Genomic DNA, 24,622 nt, shown 5'->3' with positions numbered 1-24,622 from the left:
TCTCTGATTTGGACCCTTGTTCCATAGTATACGAAAGAAAAACAAAAGGCAACAGAGGCAGAGGCGAGAAATCAAAAGCTGAACGCCACTCTGACATCCTGAGTGGTTGATGTCTGTTCTGGGGAAAGAGGAAAGTGTGTCACCTGTCCTTTGCATGCTGGATGCCAGGGAAGGATGGTCAAAGGATCACCCTAAGGAGAGCAAAGCAGGGACTGGAGGGTCAGAGCGTCACTGAGAAGTGCTTCTACGGCTTTATAATAGAAGGGTTTCTATTATAAAGATGTGAGCATCCCCAGACCTTGAACTTCCTGCTGCTCCTCTAACCAGTCTGTTCCCCATGATTTCAAGCTGGAAATCATCTTGGGCTTCAGTTTCTAACAGTTCCACATTGAAAAAGAAAAGGCCTCCTTTTCTTCCAGAGCATTCTGAGAAAGGTTCTACTAATAATAGTCTTTATGCCTACTGGGGATTAAATTGGCTTTTTATGGGTCAGGGATCTTACGGAGTTAAAAACACCAACTAGCAATGTCCCCAAGAATACTAAGGGAAACTTCAGAAGATTCATTCTGTCACATTCAAGAGTAACTGATGGAAAGCTAAACAAAAAGAAAGTAACAGATGCTTACCAAATAAGCAAGTTTGGCTCTCCTTTTAGGTACAAAACACCAGTTAAGGGTGATCTCATTCTCTCCCTTTGTGCCTACAGAACTCGAACCACAGAACATTTTCTAATAGTCAAATGATTGAACATGGAGCTTTTATTTCATCATTCTAACAGGAATGCACAATACATAAATTACATGGGGGGAGAGATCATGTAGGGCTCATGCTAACTGTGCACAAAGCCCAGCCTTGGACTCTCAGCACCAAACAAACACGCAAACACACAGAAAGCAGGAGTGAGAGGGAGTTGGTGACCGCCCATACAATAGGGCCTGGACTGCGTGTTCATTTACTGAGTCAGCCCTGAGGCATGGAATCTATGAACCGCCCACATGCTGGCTCTCAAAAGCTAATGTTTACCCTCCTCTAACCAGATTCACAGATGGAGAATGCTGAGAAGTCATCTGAAGATGTCTCTGGAAATTTCAATCGCGTTCTGCTTAACAGTTCATGTTAAGGTGCGGGACTGGGGCTTAGGCGCTTATGATTAAACGAGGTGGCTCTCCAGGAGGCTTTGCCGTGATGTGCTTACACTTGCTTACAGCTGCAGGAGCACAGATCAATGCTGGCCTGCTTCTTTCTACTCTACTATCCCATGAGTGCAGGGAGGCTGAAGCCATTAGCAGCTGATGCAGAGGACCCCAAGCCTGACAGGCGCCACAAGAATGCAGGGGGAGGGGCCTAGCCCGAAGAGGTTTCTCATCTCTGCCATTTGGATTCTAGGTTATAAGATTTCCTAATTTACAATAGAAGCCAAGAGAGCCCACATTTTAATGTAAAAATCTCTCAACTGGAAGCTCCTGGAAACCCAAGTCAATATTTTCTTTAAATATCTATTTGTTTTACTATTATTTTATGAGTACAACTGTTTACGTGTGTGTATGTTTGAACACTATGTTCGTGGAGCTGGAGTTGCAGAGGGGTGTGGGCTGCCGTGCGGGGGCTGGGAGCTGCTGGATCCAGGTTCTCTGCAAGAGCAGCGAGAGTTCTTTACCACTGAGTCGTCTCTCCAGCTCCCGAGCCAGTATTTTCTGTAACGTCATCTATGGTGCAACTGGAGCTGCCTTTCTTCCTAAAGTATCCCAGGTACATCAGGAGTACAGGAAGAGGGGCTGCAGGAAACACACACATACACACGTCCATACCACACACCACATCCCTCCCATCACCCCCTGCCCCCGACACAGACACACACACACTTTTAGAGGGTCTCACTCTGCGGTTGCAGTTGGCCCGGAGCTCACTATATAAACCAGGCTGGTCTGAAACGCACAGAGATCTGCTTGCTTCTGACTCCTGGAAGCTGGAATCAAAAGTATGTTGTACCACATCTGCCTGAAATATATTCTGGGCCTAAAAATTTCAAAGACTAAGCTGGGCAAAATTTCTTTCTTAATTTCATGAGGTAAGATAAGAAATATCGTCATTCATTTTACCCCAGAGGCAATAAAATCTAATTCAGGAAACACGATCTACCGTAGAATGCAGTGTGCCTTGACTCTTTTAGAAATATCTCGCATCTGCCTTCCCGAGTCCGTCCTGTCACACCATGGGTCTCTCAACAGAGAAGACACAGCCGGAAGGAAAGCTAGCACATCACCGCACACATCTGAGAGATCCCAGCTAACACAGCAGGGCAGAGTTGAAAACTGCACTTTTCTGATATCCTGGAAGTTTAAGGAGGAAAAGAAAATGACAACTGAATTACTAAAAAGACTGTCTTGAGATAGGACGAACATTTAGAGGAAATTTCTAAAAGTGTGAGAGCCATGCATTCATCCCCAGCTCTGACATGCTGTGCTGGTGGCCCTGTTCGTTTCTGCCTGGCTTTGGACTCCATCTGATTATTCACAGTGACAAAACCGAAAACTATGCATGCAAATGAGTTCCACTTTGCCCTAGGACGGGATTAACTCTAAGTGCAGGCAAAAGGTGAAGACCACGCAGCTACTCCTCTGACACGCCTATCAGCTCTGACAGGAAGGCTGTGGTAGACCAAGGAACTGATTTCAAACTCACCCTCCCTGGAATCCCGGGTGTGAGTAGGAATCCTGTGCAATTGCTCTCCACAGCTCCTTCACACAGGCCGTGCTCATGTGTTCTGGGGGTTCACGTATGTAGTCAACTATCATGAGCTACATCCATTCCAACCAGTGAACGGGTAGCACACATGGGGCCTCTCACAGTGTGCCACGAGTGCCCTGGGAGATCCTCATGCATGTGCCATGGAGGCCTGACTCTTGCTTTTATGAAGTTCTGGGTCCAAGTGACAACTTTCAAGTTGGGCAGCAAATGATGGGAAGAACACAGTAACACACCTGGAAATATTTGGGAGTTATACGGAGAATGGAATCTCCTAAATGTTTCACAAAATTGACAGCAACTGAGTCAAACCTTAATTATCTGTAGGCATGGACATGTCCACTAAGATACAATTTCCATTTTTCTGGATTCTTCTGATGACTACCACACATACAGCAAACAGGATAAAGTCAGAGGTATTTAGCACTGGAGATACATTCTATATGACTAGATCCCAAGACTGTCGGACAATGAAAGCTCAGAACACTGCGTCCAAAGACCTGGCTTCAAACCACAGTCACCTATGGTTGACAAGGACAGGACCAGACAGACTTTCCTGAGAACCTTAGTCATTCAGTATCACACACATGAAACAGGGTGATCAGTTAAGTTATAAAACATACAGACAGTACCAGAATCAGATACTGATCAATAGCATACCAATCAAGTGGTCTGTTCATCACATTAAGGCTATTTGGGGATGTGAAGATAACATCCATTTTCATTCACTTTATCATGACGCATTTACCAGGCTCACCTGTATTCCAGGAAGGGACAACACACACAGCAAGATGTCTTTCAGGTTTACAAGGTCTTAACTAAAATCAGGTAACTCATAATTAAAAAGTAACCTTTGGAGGCTAATGTCCAGTGGTTAAGAGTGTTTGTTGTCCTTGCGAGTTCAGTTCCCAGTACCCACGTAAGGCAGCTCACAACTCCAGGATATCTAGTATCTTCTTCTGACCTCCATGGGCACCCCCACCCCACCCCCGACCAACACACACGTGCACAAATACTCACAGACACAAATAAATAAATTTTAAAATATTTAAAAAGTAAATTTAACTCTTACATCACAGCACTGTACTGATAAAGATCACCAATAACGGCACTTATATTTAGCAAGCCCTTGTCTCTGCTGCACACCAGCCCGAGGGCTCTTTCTAGATGCCCCCTTTTCCTCTTTAACAGCAAGTCTATGCAGAAGCTGCGCCCACCCCACACACCAGCCCTGCACGTGGCACATTTGGAAAATGAACTAGCAAAGCTGACTCTTGGAGCCCATGCTCTCCAAGTCGGACTACTACAAGCGCTGCCTCACCCTCTGGGCTCAGGGTGGAATCCTGGCTTTGTGCACCTTTGCAGTGAGTTTAAATCAGACAACCATTATGTAAGTTCCATCTCAGACCGTGGGTCCAGCTCAGCAGCAGAGACAGCTGCTTAGCTTGATCCCAGGGAGGGGGTGGGGACAGGAACGGAATGTATATCTATACTCGGTGTCTCCCAACTCTGGGAGGCTCAAATAAATCTGTGTCCTGCAAGAGTCTAAATGAGGCACCAAGCAATTTACAGAGCGACTGCACAGAGTCTGAGTCATCTGTCTACCTGGTGGCACCTAGGGAAACAGAACTATGACAGAATCCTAACTAGATCCTAAGTCCTCTCTTTCAAAGACCAAAACAATCCAACCCTTTGTTTCAGAACCAGGATCAAGACACACTAACTTTCCCAAAGCCCTGTTAAAAGCCCAGTAATGTCACAGATGCTTTTCTTTTTGCAAACAACCTCTTGTTTTCTCAACAGACAAACTACACAAGAGGAGAAGGCAGCAACATATTGTACACACGACTGATGAAGCAAAAATGTCACTGCAAAGCTTGGGGGGGTGGTACAACTCAGAAAAAAACAAAAACCAGAAGTATGGAGTGGTCAGTCCTGGGGTTAGCCAATGCATTTCATTTTCTAAACAGCACTCTAACTCAGAAAGGATGCCCTAAGGTACGTATGGGGACTGTTCTATTTTTCCCAGGCTCTCCAAGCTCAAAAGCCAAAGACAACTGATTTCAATCCTGAGACCTACATGGCAAGATTGAACGGACTCCTGCAGGCTAATCTACACACCTCCACACACGCACCGTGGCATGCCACATGAGTGCACGCACTTGTGTACACACACAAACGATGAATAAACAAACAGTTTTTCTTAAGCACTGGAGAGTGACAGAAGACATCTAACACTTTTGTGTAAAACACAGATGTACGCACCCACATATGTTCTCCCCACACAAATCTGTACCAAAAAAGTTTTAGAACAAATTAAAGCTCTTTAACTTAGCTGTTGGAAATAAAAGCATTACAATAAATACTCATGAACAAAACAAAAAACAAACAAACAAAATAGGCACTAGATTAGAAAGATGGGATGGACCCCAATCTATCTCCCTCTCTTCTTTCCTCCCTCCTTTACTGTTTGCTGTACTGAACACCAAACCCCAGAGCCTTGTGTATAATAAGTAAGTGATCTTTCACTGAGCTAACTATCTCTTCAGTCTACATATAAAACACATTGTTGAAAAAGCAAAGCATCAGTAGTCTAATCTGAAAATTTTTTTCTTTTAACTTCTTACATAAATTTTTTTAAAACAAAAATTTAAGAACAGAACAACCAACCCTTGGAACAATAACCAGTTTTAATAATGAGTAGTTTGTGTATTTTCTGAGGGGATTTTTAAATCTCTGTCACACTGCCCAACCCCACCCCCAATCTCACCCCTCTCTATCCCACCCCGCCTCAAGTATTACTTCTATCTCTTGGTGACTGCAGGGAAATTGGCTCCAGGACCCCACCCATGTAACAATGCAATGTATCTGCTGCATGAACTGTTATTATGCTATTTCAGGAAACAATGACGAAAAGAGTCCAAGCATGCTCCAAACAGCTGTAATTTTACCCCAAACATTTTGAATACACGGTTGGATCCACAACTGTGGAACTAATGGCTGGGTCATTTGTATCATGTAGATTATGGGATTACAAACAGTTAGTTTATATTTCTAAGAGCTAAGATCTCTAAAAATAATATCCAAAAAAATTGATTAAATTTCTAAAAATTATTATAAATGTAGCCACGTGCCTAAAATGTTTTCTAGAGAAAACACATAGTTAGTTATGACCAGCTTTCCTAAAAGGTGGTCATAAGTAAGGAGAAGAGGGTAGGGCAGGGGACAGAGGCTTCACTCTTCACTCACTATCTTCTAGTTCGTTTACATTTAACTGTGGCAGAACACACCTTGCCTGCAAGAGCAGAAGGCTGTGGCAGCCACAGAAAATCACAAGGTCTTGAGTCTGGCCATATTTGAATAGATTTACTCGCTAGCAGGTGACAATGCACGTCAGGTACAGGACTCTCTAAATGGGTAAAACGTCACAGAGTACTGTGGGCGCAACGACACTACTAAACATAATTATGACTCCCAAACATGCAGAGCCAGCAATGAAGAGATGTAATCACTCACCCGTGTTTCCCCACAGCCATAGCCAACCCCAAGCAGGCTGATGAAATCAAACACAGAAGGAACCAGGGTTTACAGGGCACTTCAAACCACTCCTGTTTTCTTCCTCTTTTGAACAAGTCGGTGAACCCTCTCCTCTTTTTAAAATTCGCTCCTTGTGCTTTCCCTACCTTACCTATTGGAAAACGTCACCTCACTCCCCAGTGTGCCATCTGGTCTACCTGACTCTGGGAGCTACTAGTGCAGATGCCAGGCCACATGTGTGGATGTTATTTGCATTGAGTTCATTCGGCACAAAGTGCTCTAGAGTTCACAGTTTTCTGATTGGCTGAGTGGGAACTCCGAGGAAATGATGTGGAAGAATGGCGGACTTTTAGGACTCTTTTCTTTGCCGTCACAACACTCCACTCCTGACTCCAGCTACAGACATGGACAGCAGTACTGACACACCAAAATCACCAACACTACTTAGAATCTTGAACTTCTAAGTGCATTTGAGAGTATCATTTTTTACTTCCAAATATTGTTGGAACAGGCTAATACATTATACCCCAGGAAAGGTCAAAAGGGAAATGTCCTTAAAGACCTGACTTTCAATGTTCTGAACTTTTTAAGTTTTCATAAGCTCAAGCATAAGAAAGTTCTTAGAATTTTGAAATAGTTGGTTCTTTCGGTTAACTTACAGCCTGCCCTTGAAAACTATTTTTTCTTTTATATTTTACTTAACAAAACTTGGTATTTCTAGACAGAGCACCCAAAATCAGTTCTCCCAAGCACCAGTAGTCTAATGGCTACATCAGATATGACAATTTGCAATACTTACAACCAACGGCTATTTCTTTATGAAAATGTATACCAGAACAACTTAAAGATGGCCCAAAATGAAGTGAATCCACAATGTGCTTGAGAAAACTAACGATAGTTTCCATACACAGTCTGATTTTACCTATGTGTTTCTCTAGCTAGAGACAACTATTTTCAGCCAGGAGAGATTTACTTCACTGCTGGTTAAAGACAACAATGGAAAAGTACCAGGCCGAGCTGTCCCGTTCCCAGGGGTACCTGTTTCATCTGGAGAGCTGGGGGAGGCACTGTCTTGGGACAGTGTTGTCCAGCTGGATTCCTCATCACTTGGGGCCAGGTTCTGGATCCGGTGGAGTGCACAGTCGGTTTTGGCCCCTGTTTTAGGGTGGTCCTTCTTGGTCTCTGGGCTGGATGACACTGTGGCTACTTGGCCATCCTCTGGGCTAGACTGGGGTTTGTTCGCTTTCTGCAGCAGCAAGTCACCATTCCCAATGACTACTGGGGCCTGGCCCGGGCCTGGCTGGGCTTTCTCCTCCCCAACTCCTTGGCAGGGGTCCAGGTTCTGCCCTAGCTCTCTAGCTGAGGTTTCCAAGTCTGCATAGTAATTGAGGAAGCTCTTAGTTCTCCTGGGCTGGGAGGGCAAAATCTCGCAGCCCGAGGACTCCTGAGGGTGGAGATCTTTAACCTCCAACTTCTCAGAAGTTAAGCTGATGACGGCTGAGGGGCTGATGTTTTTGTTGGGGTCCTGCTGCCCTTGCTCTGCAGCCTTGCGGAGCTGGTTCTCCCCATTTTTCACCAGCTTGATGTTGGCGGAGCCATTTCCCACCAGAGGCTGTACAGCTGGATCCGAGAGGCCCATGGCCGCCTGGATATTAGTCAGTGCGTATTTTTTTCTGCATTTTGGGGGTGTGCTGTTCTTGCCATCTGAGTGTTTGATTTCAGCATTTAACAGTTCATTGTGGGAGGAACGGAGATTAAGGGTATTCGGTGGTGTGGCTGGGCTGTTCCGATTTGCAATGTCTGTGGTTCCGCTGCTGGCCATAAACACTGCCAAGGTGTCAACACCTGAGTCAGCTGTGGGGAATAGAAAGAAAATTGGTTGTAAGGCACAGGTCATGATCAAACAACTTAGCATATGGTGTAAGAGACCACTTCTAAACAGAGGATTGTAAGAACAAACGTTTCTGTCACATGAGACCTTCTTATAGAAATGACCCATTTCATTTCATAATTTATTCATATGTTAAACAGAGGCAAAGAAAGGCTTTATTGTGGAAACCCAAAAGCTAATTTACACAGAAGCTAACAAGTCCTAGAGTCTACATAAAAAAACTCTTTATTTTTTCACATTAGTGTACCAGCATTTTTTTCTGGCCAGCGATCTTGAATCTCCACAACTTTGAAAACCATCCCCTTTCCAAACAGCAACATCACATCTTTAGTTTTAAATCTGAGGTTCCTTTTGGCAACATCAATACCAACAATGTAACTGCCCCGAGAGTCTAAGTTTCAGTATTCTTAATTAGCCCAAAAGGTCATTCTGCGTTCCAGATCATCTCCCCCAATCACGTTCTGAGACTGTATTCTAAATGCCTACAAGACCACACCTCCATCAGAGCTTGCTAACGAGTTTGTAAACATTTTTGATCTGGGCATAGTGTTACCATTTGGGGGGAAAACACGAACAAGTACACGTATGCAAACACACACAAACAAAACTATTACGAGAGATGCTACAGGCAACATGGTAGAGCCCCTAAGGAGTCAGAATGTGCTCTACAGGGTCGGCTGTTTGCAGCCACCATGTGCCCTGCAAAAGCTGCCTGGGAAGCAACCTGACAGTTGCGTTTATCTCAAACGCTCTTTGTACCAGATATTTATTTCATATGTCTCTTGATAGGAAGAAAGGCTTCTTGGGCTAGAAGTGAAATGAAATTCATCAGCAAGAATCCCCAAGGATCCAGACTCTGTCTCTGAGCAATGGCTTCCTTCTCATCTGATTCCTGGCTCATCAGACCTATAATCTCCACAGCTGCAGCAGGGGAACCAAGCATACTTCTTCCATTCTTGAAATTGTATTCTGGCCACCCCCTCTCCCTCACAGAGAAAAAAAAAAAAGACAAGAGCTCAGCAGCATCTCTGCATCATCAAAATACACAGGGTTGTCCATTTTAGAAAGAACCGCTCACAGCTTCTGGAAGTACCCGTTCACTGCACGCACCATCCTAACTAGTAACAGATGCCCGTGAGACAGTTAAGGGCTGTAATGCCCAGTGGTTAGACTTTGAGTCTTCTCCTTTAAAGGTATTATATTTATAAAGACCACTGCTTATCCAACATTCCAACCCTGAGCTCCAGTGTCCTGTTTTAAAGTAATAAAACAATATAGTGGGGTTTTTCTTCCCTTTTAAACAACATTCTGTCAATTAATTTTTAATTTTTTTAAGTGACAGGCTACTACTACGATTATATTGAAAACTTGCATTTCTGAGCCTCATTCAAAAGTAGCATTTGAGATGAGCAGGCCACTCTCTGGACACACACAAAGTTTTCCCCGAACGTATGATCCTAACAATGTTATTAGAGAGACATGCTAGTCTACTTCACTTTTAACCATAAATGTTTTAGACAGAATGTCATCATAATTTCTGGGTGACTCGGGTCGGGCGGTGGCTCAGTGAGAGAATGCTTATGTAGCACAGGCAAGGTTCAGAACAGGCCTATCTAATACAAATGAAATCAAAAGCATCTCCTTTAGTGCTATTATACATCAATGAGTGAGTATAACTGGGCGTCTCTCAGCTATTAAACAGTGGTGTCATTTGTTACCAGAGAACTAGAAAATGACTTCGCCCTTGGTGAGGTGGCCCAAAGTTAGGGATGCTTCCCTCAGAGAACCTTCTGAGACAAGAAACCAAGGAAAAACAAGAAGAAAGATCAAGGGAGCTTTCAAAGTGTTCGAGAAAAGGAGAGTACACCTTGCAACAGCAGGCAAAGTAGGCAAATAGGAAAAAAAACAAAAACAAAGGACATGAGGCTTCTATTGAGATGACAGGTCCTGTGTCTCTTGGCCAGCTGAAGGACTAATTAGCCATATTTTAATATTGCTGAGTTTTGTTGTTATTATTTATTTGTTTTACAAAATAGGGTTTCTCTTTGTAACAGCTCTGGCTGTCCTGAAACTCCCAGGACAGGCTGGCCTCAAACTGACAGAGATCCGCCTGCCTCTGCCTTCCAAGTGCTGGAACTAAAGGCGTGCGCCACCACACCGCTAACATTGCTGGTCTAACCAGGCAGTCAGGAAAAGGCTGTTCTGTGTGGTCTCAGACTCAGGCTGGCTGTTTGAGACAGGAGCGAGCTAACTGCATTTATGACTACCATTCATCATCTCCCTCCTGTCAGGAAGAAACAGCTAACTGTATATACTGTCGTCAGTTGATCCTTCTGCTTTGTGATAGTTTAAAGCCCTAAGCTGCTCTTCTGCCTCAACTCTAACGACAGTTTGAGGACCCTTTGCTGAAATGTCAATACTCAAATGTCAGAAGGTGTCTCTGAGAATATGGAATAGGACTCTCAGTTCTTCTTGCCAACGCCAACCCAACCATAGGCAAAACACAAGTTGGCCTGACAACTACACACTAATGCCTGGAGGTGGAGACTGCTCCTGGGAGTCAGCACAGCAGCTAGGAAATAGCTTACGGAAAGCATGGGGCTATGGAAGGAGGTCCTGAAAGTGAGAGTCGACGAGGCTAAGGATACTCATCCCGGGGTGAGTGAGGTGACCGCTAATAATCTGCCCAGGCTCCTAGCTCGCCGAGTCTAGGATGAATTATTCAAGTTCGCCTTTCTGAAAAGTGGGCTCAGTCCCACTGCCTGGCTGACAGAGAGCTCTGATGAACGCCTGCAGAGATGGTGGCATTGTGCATAACAATATACCTGCACTCTCCTCTCATTTCTGGGTCTCTGAGTTCCAAGTGGCAGAAATAACTCTTACTGCAGACACATGGAGGGTGAGCAGGCAACTGAGGGACAAGACAAGGCTGCTGGGTCTATAGGCCTTCAAAGAGAGGGCAGAAGGGTTGAGAAAGTTCACTGAAACTCTGGCCGTTTTCCAGTTCTCATCACATCCCCCTTGACCAGGCTATGCCGATGAGTAGGTCGGTGCTCCTCAGCTACCTGGAGTTACCCGCAAGACTGAGCTGAATCCGGTGACCTGACCTCCACCTTATCAGCCTCAGAGCAATGACACGGTGCTTGGGAAGTGACCTGAAGAACAAAGTGGGAAATGAGACTAGCTGGAGGATGGGGTGGGGTCTAGGAAGCAACAGAACTCTCAGTGGTGTTTTATTACTTTATAAGAGCAAGAGTCAATGGAGAGGGGTAGTGGCGGCAATACAGAACAGCATGAGGGGAGGGGAGGGGACGAGAGGGGAGGGGAGGGGAGCAGAAGGCCATAGCAGGCGGGAGCAGTGGGCCTTCCCTTGTTAAGCGGTGCATACAGGAGGAGGGAAGGGAGGAGATATACAAAGGAGAATGGCCTCTGGGATCCAGGGTGGGACAAAGTCAAGAGATGGTAAGAAAAAGCCACAGGATTAGAGGCACAGGGAATAAAGGGATAAAGAAGTGTTCTCTAACCCCTAAAAGCTCCTCAAAGACTTAGCTGGACTCCCTTAGGGCAGGACTGGGAATGTGAGGGTGTGGCGTTCTGTGTCTGGTTCTCACTCAGGGCCTAGGCTGAGGAGCACTGCAGTCAGGAAGCCATAGAACTGGAGGAATAGACAGCCTACACTTGACACGCCAAGGCCAGAGGTGACACCATACTCTCACTGCACACATTCTCAGCATCCTTCCTGTCAGCAAACTCCACTCTTCCACGAGTCACGGTAGACACTGCCTCTTTGTGAAGACCTCTGCCTCCTCCATCCAGACTCCAGGGCTCCTGGCCTCTCTTTCCTCCGCCTTTATGAAAACATCTCTAGTACAGCCTCACTCGGTTTCAAATGTTCACCTCTATCCTGCTGTACTTTCCTACTAGACTGTGGCCTCTGCAACTAGCCCAGCGGCATAGATGTCTGTAGGATAGGTGGCCAAGCAGCGTTAGGAAAGCAAGTGTTTCATTAACATCTCAGGAAATAAATGTGAGCCAGCTCTGATGGCTCAGGCATATAATCCCAACACTTCAAAGGACGAGGCAGGAGGACTGTCATGAATTTGAAAACGGCCTGACCTGCATGGTGAGATTCAATCCAGCCTGGGTGACGAAGACAGTCGATCTTAACACCTCCCACCCTAAAGAAAAGCCCACGTAGACGACCACTGCTGCTCAGCTAATAGAAGATTCATTTTGTCTGAAAAGGTGATCAATGGTCATTATCTCAGCTTTGCAAACACACAGAGCCTGAGAAGGAGGTAAGTGAAGCCCTTCAATCTAACACCTAGGTCAACTTGGCTTGCTTCTTGGTCTCAGCTCAAGGAAATACTTACCGAAGTCTGCCATGACTCCGGAGAAAAGACTTAGCGCTGCAAGTGGGTGTTTTGTGACAGGGCTGGCTGGTACAGTCTCTGTCACACATGACTCCATAGGCAAACCACTGTGCCTCCATGCTCCAGTGTGGGAGGTCCAGAAAAAGCTCTTCTGAACACACACACAAATATTGTCACTGTGGCATCCACCATCTAACTTTGAGCCTTCCTCTAATCCTTGTTTTTAATTATATCTAGTGCCTGCACCATTAGTAAAAAGGAAGGGAAGAAAATTAAATAGACTAGCAAAGAGCATCCCAAGACTTTAGTAAGTTCGTTGGAAAATGGATATTCTCTGTCTGTAAACACGAAAGAATGGCATGGCCTCTCTTGCTCTACAATCTCAGCTTCCTTTGATTTCTCTAGTCAACACTGAGGACTCTTCAGCCTGTCGTTTTCAACACTGGGGCCATGGTCAGATTAGAGTCAACAGCTGGTGACATTAATCAACTGCACTTTAGTGTTTATTTCTTATGCTCCCAGACAGGGTCTCATGGAGCCCAGAACAGCCTCACACTTGCTCTGTAGTCAAGGATAACCTTGAACTGTGATCCACCTACCTCACATGCTCTTCTTTCTCTTCCCTCACTTTTTAAAAAAATATATATTATAAGAATTTCTAGTTCCTTTTAAGAAAGTCTGGCATATTCATAAATTCATTTTCTCATTCATTTAGTATGCATCAAGCATCTACTATTCAACAGACTCTTCCAGTCTAAGAAAAAAACAGCCAACAAGATAAGCACAACTGGCAAGGAAGGAACACACAAAATTCCAGTGGTCACAAGGAGGAGTCTTCAACTCTGAGATGGCTTTTCTTTGGGATTTGACACTAGCTAGCACACTCACCATGACACTCTTTTCACAGTTTGGATTGGACTTGCTAAGACTGTGATGTTACTATTAATTAACAGTTGTTAATTAACTGACAGTTAAATATTGACCAGTTGACAAAGTCTAAAATCACCTGACAGACAGATCTGTCAGGGACCTTCCTAGTGTTAATTGAGGTCAGGAGACCTACACTAAATATGGGCGGCCATATTAGCCACCATTCCAGGGACGGTGGACCTGGACAGAAGGAAGAAAGTGGACTGAACATCAGCCTTGGTCTCTCTCCATTTCCTGCCAGCAGAGGCAATGTAAGCAGGTGCTTCATTACTGGCTGCCATGACTTCCGGGCCGTGATGGATCACACACACCCTCACACTGTGAGCCAGAATGAACCCTGAGTTCCTTCCCCTGGTTTTCTCAGGTATTCTGTCACAGCATGGACGAGAAAAGTAACTAATATAAAGGTCCGTCGTTAATTCAGGAGGATCAATTCCTATTTCAGAGACACAAGCAAGTTCAGATTGAAGAGAGTGGCAAAAACAACTGTCATGATTCTCCTGCGTACATGATAAATAGCTATTACCTCTTGGCATGTATTCCTCCCCTTTATGTCAATACTGTCTCACTCTTTCTCAGGGAACAGAGCTTCGTTGACATCCATTCACTTATTCATTTAACTTTTTTCTCCCACTGCTCTGTATCAGACACATTTCCAAGCTGAGGCAGTAACAGTGAACAAAACTGATGAAGAGAGATGGTCCGCCCTCATGGCTCTCAGGGTCAGGGGTTCAGCGCAAATGTTGCAAGCATGTACCTCTTATTTGTGTGTATGTGTGTGTTACACAACTAGGCAGAGCAGCAATTCTCCGTGATTCTGGTGTCTGGTTAAAGATAAGCATGTGACCCTCACAACTTTAATCCTGAAATTGACAAAGTGCTTAGAAGAGAGGAAGCAGCCAGGTGTGACAGAGCACTCGGGAGGACAAGGCAGGAGGACTACCACCAGTCAGAAGTCAGCCTGGGCTCAATGGTGAGACTTAGTCTCACACAACAACAAGGAGGAGGAGAAAGGGAAGAAAAGGTCTCTCCCCCTGTCCCCCAGCCCAACCTACCCCACCCACAAATACTCCCCTAACCCCCCCCCCAGCCCCCTGTGCCCATTTTCTGTACTAGGTTTAAACCCACAGCTTCAAGGGCTCACCAGGAGGGGAGGCAACCTGCCTGAGTGTCAGAGTAACAAATAAGAAGGCGGCCCAGAGACAGAGTGACGGAGGACATTGTTCAGATTTCTGCAACGGACCAAGCCGAAATCTGATCACCCCAGGTTTCTCAGGCCAACACACTGATGTATCTAGTTATCTAGCTTATGTCTTGAACTTCTTTGCAACTCAAATAGCCTTGGCTAAATCACAAGTATCTTCTGTATAAAACTGTCAAGACTAAATAAACCAGAGCCTTTCTAATCCCATTAAGGCAGCCTCCCCCACAGATGACAAGGGCCCCAGGGCGGTGTAGCCATGAAGGCTCTAACTAACTGAGGGAGCCACTGGGGGAGGTCTGGGTTAGATCCCACAGCTGCCCAAATTCCTTTTCTTCATAGAGACCTCTACCTCCATCCAAAACAGCAAGCTCCCTTCAGTAACTGACTGCTCTCTCCCAGCCATGACATGGAGACAGGGGATTAACAAATAGGCCGCAGAGGCTTAAAATGTGCCACCTTCTTCCTCCCCCCTTCCTCCCCACCCCCTTTCTTTTCTGCCACAGGATTTTATTCCCACTGAGGAGTTAACAGCAAAACTTCTACCCTGAGGAATGCTGGCTTTTGAACTATACCTCAAAGTATAAAGGAAATGAAATAAACTCAGACACCCCCTACACTTCCTTTTAGGGAGGGAGAGGTAAAATAAGTCGGGTTTCCTGGTATTATCCATGAAAGCAAACCTTCAATGTGCCAGGGGTGATAAGAGGTCTTCTGAGAACAGGGGCTGAAGTTCGGAGAAGGCAGCCTGGGCCACAGGGTCAGGGAGATGGCAGGATTAGTACCGTGCGATATTCTGGAACTGGGAAAGCAACTCCACAGGCTGACTCCCGGGGACCATGAGAAAGCTGTTTCAGCCCCTACACATGAGGGTTTCTTGTGCCCTTTGCACCCTAACTCTCTGAGGGCTAGCCTTGTTCAACAATGCAAAAGAACTGAGGAGATTTGAGCCATGGGGAACCGATGAACAAACTGAGACCTTAATAAGCACAGGTTGGTCATTCAACAACATACATACACTCTAAAAAGTATGTTCACTGAACATATGTACCTTTTATTTGTCAGTTATGAAAATGAACATAACATGTTTTTTAGCCAGGCGGTGGTGGTACACACCTTTAATCCCAGCACTTGGGGACAGAAAAGAGGCATGTGGATCCCTGTGAGTTCAAGGCCAGCCTGCTGTACATAGAGATTCTAGGTCAGCCAGGGCTACACAGAAAGAAACCCTGTCTCAAAAAAACCAAAAACAATGACAGAAACATGTTTTTTAAAGCTCAACCTGATTTGGACAGTGAGAGAGTAAGTTATTATACAAACTCATGGTGGGCAATGGATCTTATCAAAACATGGTGTTTGAGATGAACACACAGGTTCAGAGAAGGCTTCTCAAATAAGGGAAAGCTGGATTAGATTAAGGGACAGGCAGGAAGCCACTGGCAGCTAAGAAGAAAACTATCTCAGCCGGCAGGTGTGATGAGGGACTACTTGAGAAATACAGAGCAAACGAGTACATCTCTGTGAGAATTAGGAAACTATACAGATGTGATCCCTATCCCAAGGATACGTTTGTCCACTTCCAAGCTACATTCATGCCTTGGAAAAGCCTCTGTGTCTTTTAGAGATGAAATTATTTTTAATGATGTTCTAGACTTCCATGGTCACATCTGACGAACACAGTCAATGCTCAAGCATGGGAACACTGACGTGGACGGAGAGAGTAGGCATGCTGAAAAGAAGCATTACATGCTTTCTTAAGCAACCAATCAGCTGGCTCTAAAGCCAATTCCAAAAGGGAAATAACATAAAGAAAAAGCAAACAGCAAAATCTGTGAAACAGGAAAATCATTTTGTTGTGTACTGAGACCTTCTCAGAAGGCACTGCTGAGCTCAACTCGCAAGGACAATCAGGAATTTCCTAGACAGACAACAGTATACAATCTGGAAGGTTTGCTTTGGAAAGGTTGCCTGGAGTTGGAAGATGGGATTGCAGGCAGACCTCATTCCAGGTATTGGTCAGATCTCCCCTCACCAGTTTCCATGTGAATTTCTGAGGGTGGAGCAGGTGCTTAGAACAAGATACACCATTTCTTGTAAATTTTGGTACCTTCGACATCAACACCCAACAGTATTAGCTTTCTTTAAAATTAAGCTTGATAACTGTTTCTGTACCTTATTGTGGTGATTTCAATAAGAATGGTTCCACAGGCTCCTATATTTGCATGCAGGTTTAGGAGGAAGTGTGCCACTGGGGGTTGAATTTGTGGCTCCAAAGCCCGAGCTAGATCCAGTGTCTCTACCTGGTGCCTGTGGTTCTAGATGTAGAACTCTCAGCAACTGCTCCAGCAATATGTCTGTTTGCTGCCGTGCTCACCAGCATGAAAATGGACTAAACCCCTGAAACTGTAAGCCAGCCCCAAATGAATGTTTTCCTTTATAAGAGTCGCTGTGGTCATGGTGCCTCTTCATAGCAACAGAGCAGTAACTAAGGCACCTATATAGCTACCAAGAAATAAAGCAACTTGTATACCTTCAGAGAGATGGATAGATCTGAATAACAGAAAACAGAAACAGGAGAAAAATTCTACAAGCGACTGACTGTTCTCCATCCATTTAGTTGAACGCACATTATTTTGGATACCTGCTGGCCTCATTCTTCTATTGTTTTGTTCCTGAATCTATTTTACTCCAGGAACATGAAAGATTTCTAAAAAGGAATTATCCTTGATACTTAAAATGCACAGTTTACCTACTGATTGTTTAGTGAATTAGTTACATATATTTTCAGGAACACGGGGAGGGATTATGCACAGGAATGCGTGTAATTCTAAGACACCTGCAGCTCTGAGAAGTCCCAACCTGTCACTGGGACTGTATCATGGAGCTCTTGGTTAACCATCCACCCTCCTATCTACTCAAGCACCTTCCAAGACCACATGTATGAAGGGCAGGAAGGCATGGGGTGGCAGAACCCCGAGAGCGTATAGTGATCCTCACTCCTCTGCATCCCCTGGGAAGTAGCAACATCCCATTAAGATTACCTAAAATGTCTATTTTATTTTATTTGTTTGTTTATTTATCATTTGTTTGTTTACTTTTTTTGAGACAGGGTTTCTCTGTGTAGCCCTGGCTGTCCTGGATCTCACTCTATAGACCAGGCTGGCCTCAAACTCACAGAAATCCATCTGCCTCTGCCTCCTGAGTACTGGAATTAATGGTATGCACCAACACTCCCCAGCTTAAAAAAATACATATATATTTGCTTTGAGTTTCTATAATTAACATTGTTGTTAAATACATATTTATTTAAAATCTACTCCCTCTTCAACTTTCAGCCATTGCAGCATACCTAGGGGTCTCTAAGAACCAGCTTAGATTCTGACTGTCCCACATAAGCTTAGTTTTATCCTATTTTTCCCCACATTTTTTTTTTCCATAGTAAAAATGGATTTCTTGGGGCTGGAGAGACGGCTTCATGGTTAAGAGCACTGGTTGCTCTTTGCAGAGGACCTGGGTTCTATTCTCAGCACCCATATGGTGACTCACAACATTCTGTAATCTAGTTCCAGGGATTCCAAAATTGTTGTCTTCTGACCTCTGCAGGCACCAGGCACATATGTGTTACACATATATACATGCAAGCAAAACACACACAGCCACAATATAAACATAAATAAATCTCAAAACAAATAAATTTCTTGCCTTTCATATATTAATACTGGGCTCAGTGTTCACACTGGTTTTTGTTTTGTTTTGGTTTTTTACCTCTTTGTGGAAAATGTAATACGCAGAGTTCTATGTAATGGAGAAAGGGTTTGAGACGATTTTTTGATAAGGTTAACTTTGGAAGTTAAAGACAATGACCCATGGTTAAGTCTTAAGTGGTTTAAAAACTGGGAACTAGTATCTGTCAAGGGAAACGGAGAAGCCATGCACTGTTGGCTACGCGGCCCTAGAGTTTAACTCAAAGAGTTACCACAATTATTTTTTCCTTATACTACATCCCATGCCACACTGTGTGCAGACTAGCATCTGTCGTGACATAGAGAGAGAAGCATGCAATGAAATCAAGGCTGTCTTCTTCAGGCCTGGAATTAATCAGAATCAGAACCAAGGGAAATACTGAATTGGGGAACTAGAGTCTGGACATGAGATGCCGCTTACAAAAACTCAACAGCAACACCTTCTCCTCTCTCTGTCCATGAGACAACAGTCCACAGGGTGCCACAATGCCAGGTGGCGAAAACCGAGCTTCAATTTCGTGCCGTAGTCAACTATAATCTTTTTACGTGACATCAGCGGTAAATAACATTTTATATGGTTAAGCTCTAATGACCTTTTATTTTTTAAATACTTTTTCTATTACAGTACAAAGAACAATGAAAATTTAAAAATGCTATGTTAGCAAATCATGAGTTTAACATTAAAATAACTATCTATCATTATCAAGCTTTGGCATTCAACTTTTTCTGTGTATTGAAGTATATAAAAGCATATCTGACCTGAAAGTACTTCTGACATGGATGGTTGGGATTCAGCAATGGTGCAGGAAACAGTTTATAATTTGCAATCTAGAAGTGAAAAACAAAAAAGAAACATTTGAGAAGTTAGAACCCCAGAAATTAAGTATAAAGAAAACAGGCATAGGACTAAAATTTCTTTCAAATACAGTTCAGTTCAAAGTTTGTTTTTTTTTTTAAGGTAGATGATATATAAATGTTTGCTGATTCATAACTGCTCACACCACTTTGCATTGAGTTTCAATTGCCATATGACCACATTTTCCACGCTAAGATCCCTGCCCACCCCGCATATCTGTCTGTCTCAAGTGTCCAATGTATTTTCCTGCCAAAAAGACACACAAAGCAGAAAGCATTTGGGGGGAAAAATAATAATCTAGTGAACTTTGCCTTGTTAAAAAAAAATCTGAAAAGAAAAAAAGTAGCAAAATCCATGGTAATTTTTAAAGATCTGAAAAAATTTGCCATTAAAAGATAGTTACATATAAAAGGAGCTCATTGAGATCATTAAGAAAAGTCTGAACAAGTCTGTAGAAAAGTGAGCACAGGATGAGGATAAGTTCTGAGAGAAACACAAGTGTCCACTAAACAGAAAAGCATCAGTCCAAAGGACATACACGGTAACCTGGGCGACGGTGGCTCAGCCAAGTGGGACCGCAGAGACTGAGAAGCTTGACACAAAAAGCAAGGCAAGGACATGGGAAATCAGACACGCCAATCTTCCTGCTGAGATTGAAAGTCATCACACTTTTTGGAGGGCTACTTACAAACATCTGAGGAACTATTAGGTGGGTAGACCCCACCGCTGGGCAAGTCCTAAGCATGGATTCTACTTCAAATGGCCATGAAAATCCAGTAATGAGCATACTTGTCTTGGGCGGGCACCTGGCTCACTGCATTGAGATACATCTATTTACATCTCAACAGGGCACCAGGCTGCCAACAGTGGGAACGTCGTGGATCTGGATGTGCGGATGGGAAAAGCATACTAAGACCCGTCACTGAGAAATGAGTATTGTGCACACCGTGGCATGATCTAACCGGAGTAAAAGATTTACCTTTTTTTCACATTGCTGTGGTGGAGGGAATAGAGGTAACCATCAGGGGCCCTCCACCATTGCTTTCTGCCTTCCTTTGAGACAGGCTGTCATCTCTCCATGAACACAGAGCTCAACAGTTGGCTGGACTGGCTGCTCAGTGGGCCCCAGAGACTGCCTTGCACCTCTGTCCGCCTCTACCTATCTGTTTGCCCTCCCCACCAGCCCACTGCCAATGCTGGGGTTACAGACATGCTCAATCACTTCTGGCTTTTAGATGGTGCTGGGGCTCTCAACTCAGGCTCTCACCCTTGCCTGGCAAGCATGGTACCCACTGATCCACATCCCCATCACCTAGTTAGAGGCAAAACTCTTAAAGCATATACACAAGCAGAAAAACAAAGGCACATTCACACAAACGTGGATTTTCATAGGTGTTTCCCTAAGTAGGGTCTCAGGAGATAGCATAGTAAGTGAAGTACTTGCCATAAACCATGAGAATCTGCTTTGATCCCCTAAACACACACACACCTCCAAGGGAAAAAAAAAAAAGATCTAGAAGCAACAGGAAACCACCTCTATCAACTTAGATACACCACAAGGAAATCTAATGCCAGTATTTGTTTTCAGGAAGGTCAATGTCAGGAATGTCACTCCGAATGATAACCCATTACCTTAGGTTAGGAGCGGGACCGTGTGATTCCATTACATAAAGTACACAAACAGGAAAAACTTCTGCATGCCAGGATGGGGTGCAGAGGTTGAGTGGGGAAGAGGAAGTAGCAAGAGAGCGGTCCCAGGGATGCTGGCCAAGGTGACGAAGCACTTCTGAACAACGTGGATACCCATCAAGTTGTGTCCTCAAGACCTGTGCCCTCATGTGCACATTTCTGTGTGCTCATTACACATACGAAAAGTTACAAGGGAGAAAGTTACACACTGGAGGTTTTCTAAAGTGTCATTCAAATTGGAAAAACTCTTATTTTCTGAGACTCTTATATTCTAGTCTAACCTCTTCCAAACTAGTAACCTTTAATGGCCTAACTTCCGACTTTCTGATTCAGATAATGACCTGACACCTGGCCGGCTGGCCCACAGGCCATTTCTAATCACATTTCCACATGCTGGGGAGCAGGCTCATTACCCTGCTGTAATTGAAGGGGCGGGTTTGTTTAGCTGTCCTGAAACACCGGGAGATGCCTCTCCAGCTCCCGACTGTCTTTGCTCTGCATGTGTCTCAGCTAGTTAAAGCATCCACAATTCACTCCCTTACATGACATGCACAGACAAAGACAAAGGGATAGATACTCCTGGAAAATGAACGGAGATAAAACAATTCGGGAAGCCAAGAAAAGACTTACTTGCGGGAGTGTTTCCTGCATAGTTTTGTTTTACAGGATCTCTAAATTATTTCTGCTCCCTTGACCTGAACCAACTCCATATTTAATATACGTGAGAATCAGATACTCTTCTAGTCAGTGCTGTTAGCAACCCAGTCTCTGTTCCATATTTTGAACTTGCCCTGCACTGTGACCATTTATGATTATTATATAGTCAATGCTTGCCCTTTTGCCATACATTATGGAGATCCTGTGGTAAATAAAAATAGTTCTTTCTCTCACAGAACATGTAGCCTAGTAGGGAAAGGGGTATTAATTAATATATATATTAATATTTATATATTTATATATATATAATATTTCTTAATATAATTAAGAAAGTTCTCAAGCCAGGAAGCGTGTGTGTTCTGGAGGAAAAAAAAAAAAAAAAAACAGCTCTAAGACATAATGAAGGAAAGAAGAGGTAACAGACAGGACACCCAGGATAGTAAAGTTCGAGATGCGGTATGAGGCAGGGACAGAATTTAGCTGGAGGGAAAAAAATCTATCCAACCCTACTATGAGCAAGACATCCCCTGGCCTTGGAGCTGAAACATAAATTATGAACCATTTCTCCTCGGTAATGTAGTGGTTTCAAAGGGAACACCCCTTCCCCCCATATACTCATGAACACTTGTCTCCACTTGGTGGAACTGTTGGGGAAGGATCAGGAGATATGGCCTCATTGGAGAAGGTGTGTTAACTGGGGGCAGACTTTGAGGTTTAAAAAGCCCACCCCATTCCGAGTTAGCTCCCCAGCTTTCTCTCTCTGCTTCATGCTTGTGGCTCAGATGTAGGCTCTCAGCCTCAGTGCCACACTTGCCTGCTTACTGGCACACTCCCCACTAAGATGGCCACGGACCCACCCTCTGGAACCGTGTGCCCCAGTAAACTCTTACGTAAACTGCCTTGGTGACAGTGTCTTATACAGCAATAGAAAAGAAACTGAAACACTGAACTCACCAATCTAATAACATGGTTTCTGAACAGCCTTAATAACACAAACCAACTCTATGGCAACAGCAGCTTTAGAGCTACAAAAGCAGCAGGCAGGCTCCCCACCTGCGTGTGTGATTGTAAGCACAATCCACAGCCGCACTGTAGACAGGGCAGCTGCTGGCACCCGCACAGAGCTAGCTGATGCTTAAAACATGATCAGTGCAGCCTAAGAACTGAGCCTTCAGCTTCATTAAACCAGATATAATTTCATGAGTGGATATCTGACCCTCAGCGGGAAATACTTAATTACGTTCGTGACGTCATGTCTAGTTGCGTGCACTTTTTCAAATACATTTTATGAAATCTAGACACAAGCTGAGTACTTCCGATCAGTGTTCTGCAGCAGAGTCCGGTACGGCTGGGTGCAGAACACACTGAGTAAAGGAAATTGCTTAACTTCATTTTTTATTTTAATGTGATAACTAGGGATTTCAAACAACCTATGTGGGCTGTATGACATTTCTTTTGAAGAAAACGTTAATCAAAATATTAAAAATAAAGAGTGGCAGAAATGCCACCTCAGCAGTAATGTGATGGATTTTGGCAACATTGACTGAAAGTGCCGAGATTCCTGTAAAATCATACTGAGGTAAAAACAAAACAAAACAAACCACAACAACAACAACAACAAAAACCTTAGGGCTTACTGCCAAGCCATTCCAAGTTTTGTGTTAAGAATATAGCTGTGGGTTGGGGAGACGCTCAGTCAACACTCCAGCACTCAAGCAAAGAGCCACCAGGCACAGTGGTCTGTCAGAGACAGCAGGATCCCTGGGGCTTGCTGGCCAGCCAGCCAAGCCTAATGGGAAAGTCCCAGGCTTACACTGAAGCTGTCCTCTGGCCTTCCCATGCACGAACACACACACACACACACACGGTTGTGACTCTGGGATGAAGCATAAAGGCACTGAAGACTAACAATTTAGCAACAGCATTTCCCAGTATTCAACAGCATTCTAACAGTATTTTTAATGTCTCATCAGTGAAGCTCCATTACACTGACGTGACGGTGCTGATGCTATTAAGCAAAGCTGAGTTAAAGCCATTAGGACCACAAAGAGAGCAGGCCAGAGATCATAAAGCACTATTACACACATACATTGGCGAATGAATGAGTGAATGAATGAATGAATGAATGAATGAATGAATGAATGACCCAGTTACATTAAGGTTTAGTAAGAAGTAGTTTGCACTTTTTTTCTTTTTGTTTTTTTAAGACAGGGTTTCTCTGTGTAGCCTTGGCTGTCCTAGAAGTTTGTACTTTTAAATGACTCAAAAAAGAAATGAAACACTGAATAAAAAAGGAAAGAACTCTACGTTACTAGTTTTCCCCAAGTACAGGCAAACAGGTCTGATCATTCTTCCCTCCGGACTCACTCTATTCTCTGTCCTGCTCACTTACTTCAAACATTGCTAAGGTTTAGATATAAACTGTGTCCCCCAAGTGTCCACCAAAGCCTTGATCCTCAGTTTAAACTGTTGACAAGCAGTGAATTCTTTGGGAAATGGCACCTAGTGGTAGTTCCTTAGATTGTTGAAGGTATGAAGTATTTCTTTGGTTAGTTTTTGCTGTTGTTATTGTTTGTTTTGATTAATTGGACACAAGCAAGTCATTTGGAAAGATGTAATCTCAACAGAGAAACTGACTACAGGCAAGTCTGTAGGGCATCTTCTTGATTACGGATAGATGTGGGAGGGCTTGGCTCACTGTGAGCAGTGCCAAGCCATGCAAACAGTCCTGGGGTGCATAAGAAAGCAGGCTGCGCAAGCCAGGAGGAGCAAGCTAATAAGCAGCATTCCTTCATGGCCTCTGCTTCAGTTCCTGCCTCCATGTTCCTACCCTGAGTTCCTGTCGTCAGGAGTACGACCTGAGAATTTTAAGATGAAATAAACCCCTTCTTCTGATCATGGTGTTTAACCACAGTAACAGAAACCCTAAGACCTTATCCTATGCCCCTTGGTGCTGTAGCAAGAGGGTTATTTTAAAAGCCTGAGTCTGGCCCCTGACCA

General features: G+C 44.1%; 1 protein-coding gene across 6 annotated transcripts in view; it reads right to left on the bottom strand.

Annotated features, from left to right (window-relative positions):
- Positions 1–24,622, bottom strand: part of Apbb2 (amyloid beta precursor protein binding family B member 2) — a 306,075-nt gene that overhangs the window by 138,122 nt on the left and 143,331 nt on the right. For all 6 annotated transcript variants that reach the window (XM_055629150.1, XM_055629154.1, XM_055629153.1 and 3 more), the window contains 2 exons: positions 19,180–19,248; positions 7,321–8,136 (listed from right to left, as the gene is read on the bottom strand). In XM_055629150.1, the coding sequence (XP_055485125.1) occupies positions 7,321–8,136; positions 19,180–19,198 (835 nt within the window). In that variant the 5' untranslated portion in view covers positions 19,199–19,248. The remainder of the gene's footprint in view (positions 1–7,320; positions 8,137–19,179; positions 19,249–24,622) is intronic.

Source organism: Psammomys obesus, unplaced genomic scaffold (genome assembly GCF_907164565.1).
Source record: "Psammomys obesus unplaced genomic scaffold, mPsaObe1.curated_primary_1811, whole genome shotgun sequence".
Classification (NCBI taxonomy): Eukaryota; Metazoa; Chordata; class Mammalia; order Rodentia; family Muridae; genus Psammomys; species Psammomys obesus.
The sequence above is the reverse complement of the archived record's forward strand: the minus strand, read 5'-3'. Positions and strand labels throughout refer to the sequence as shown.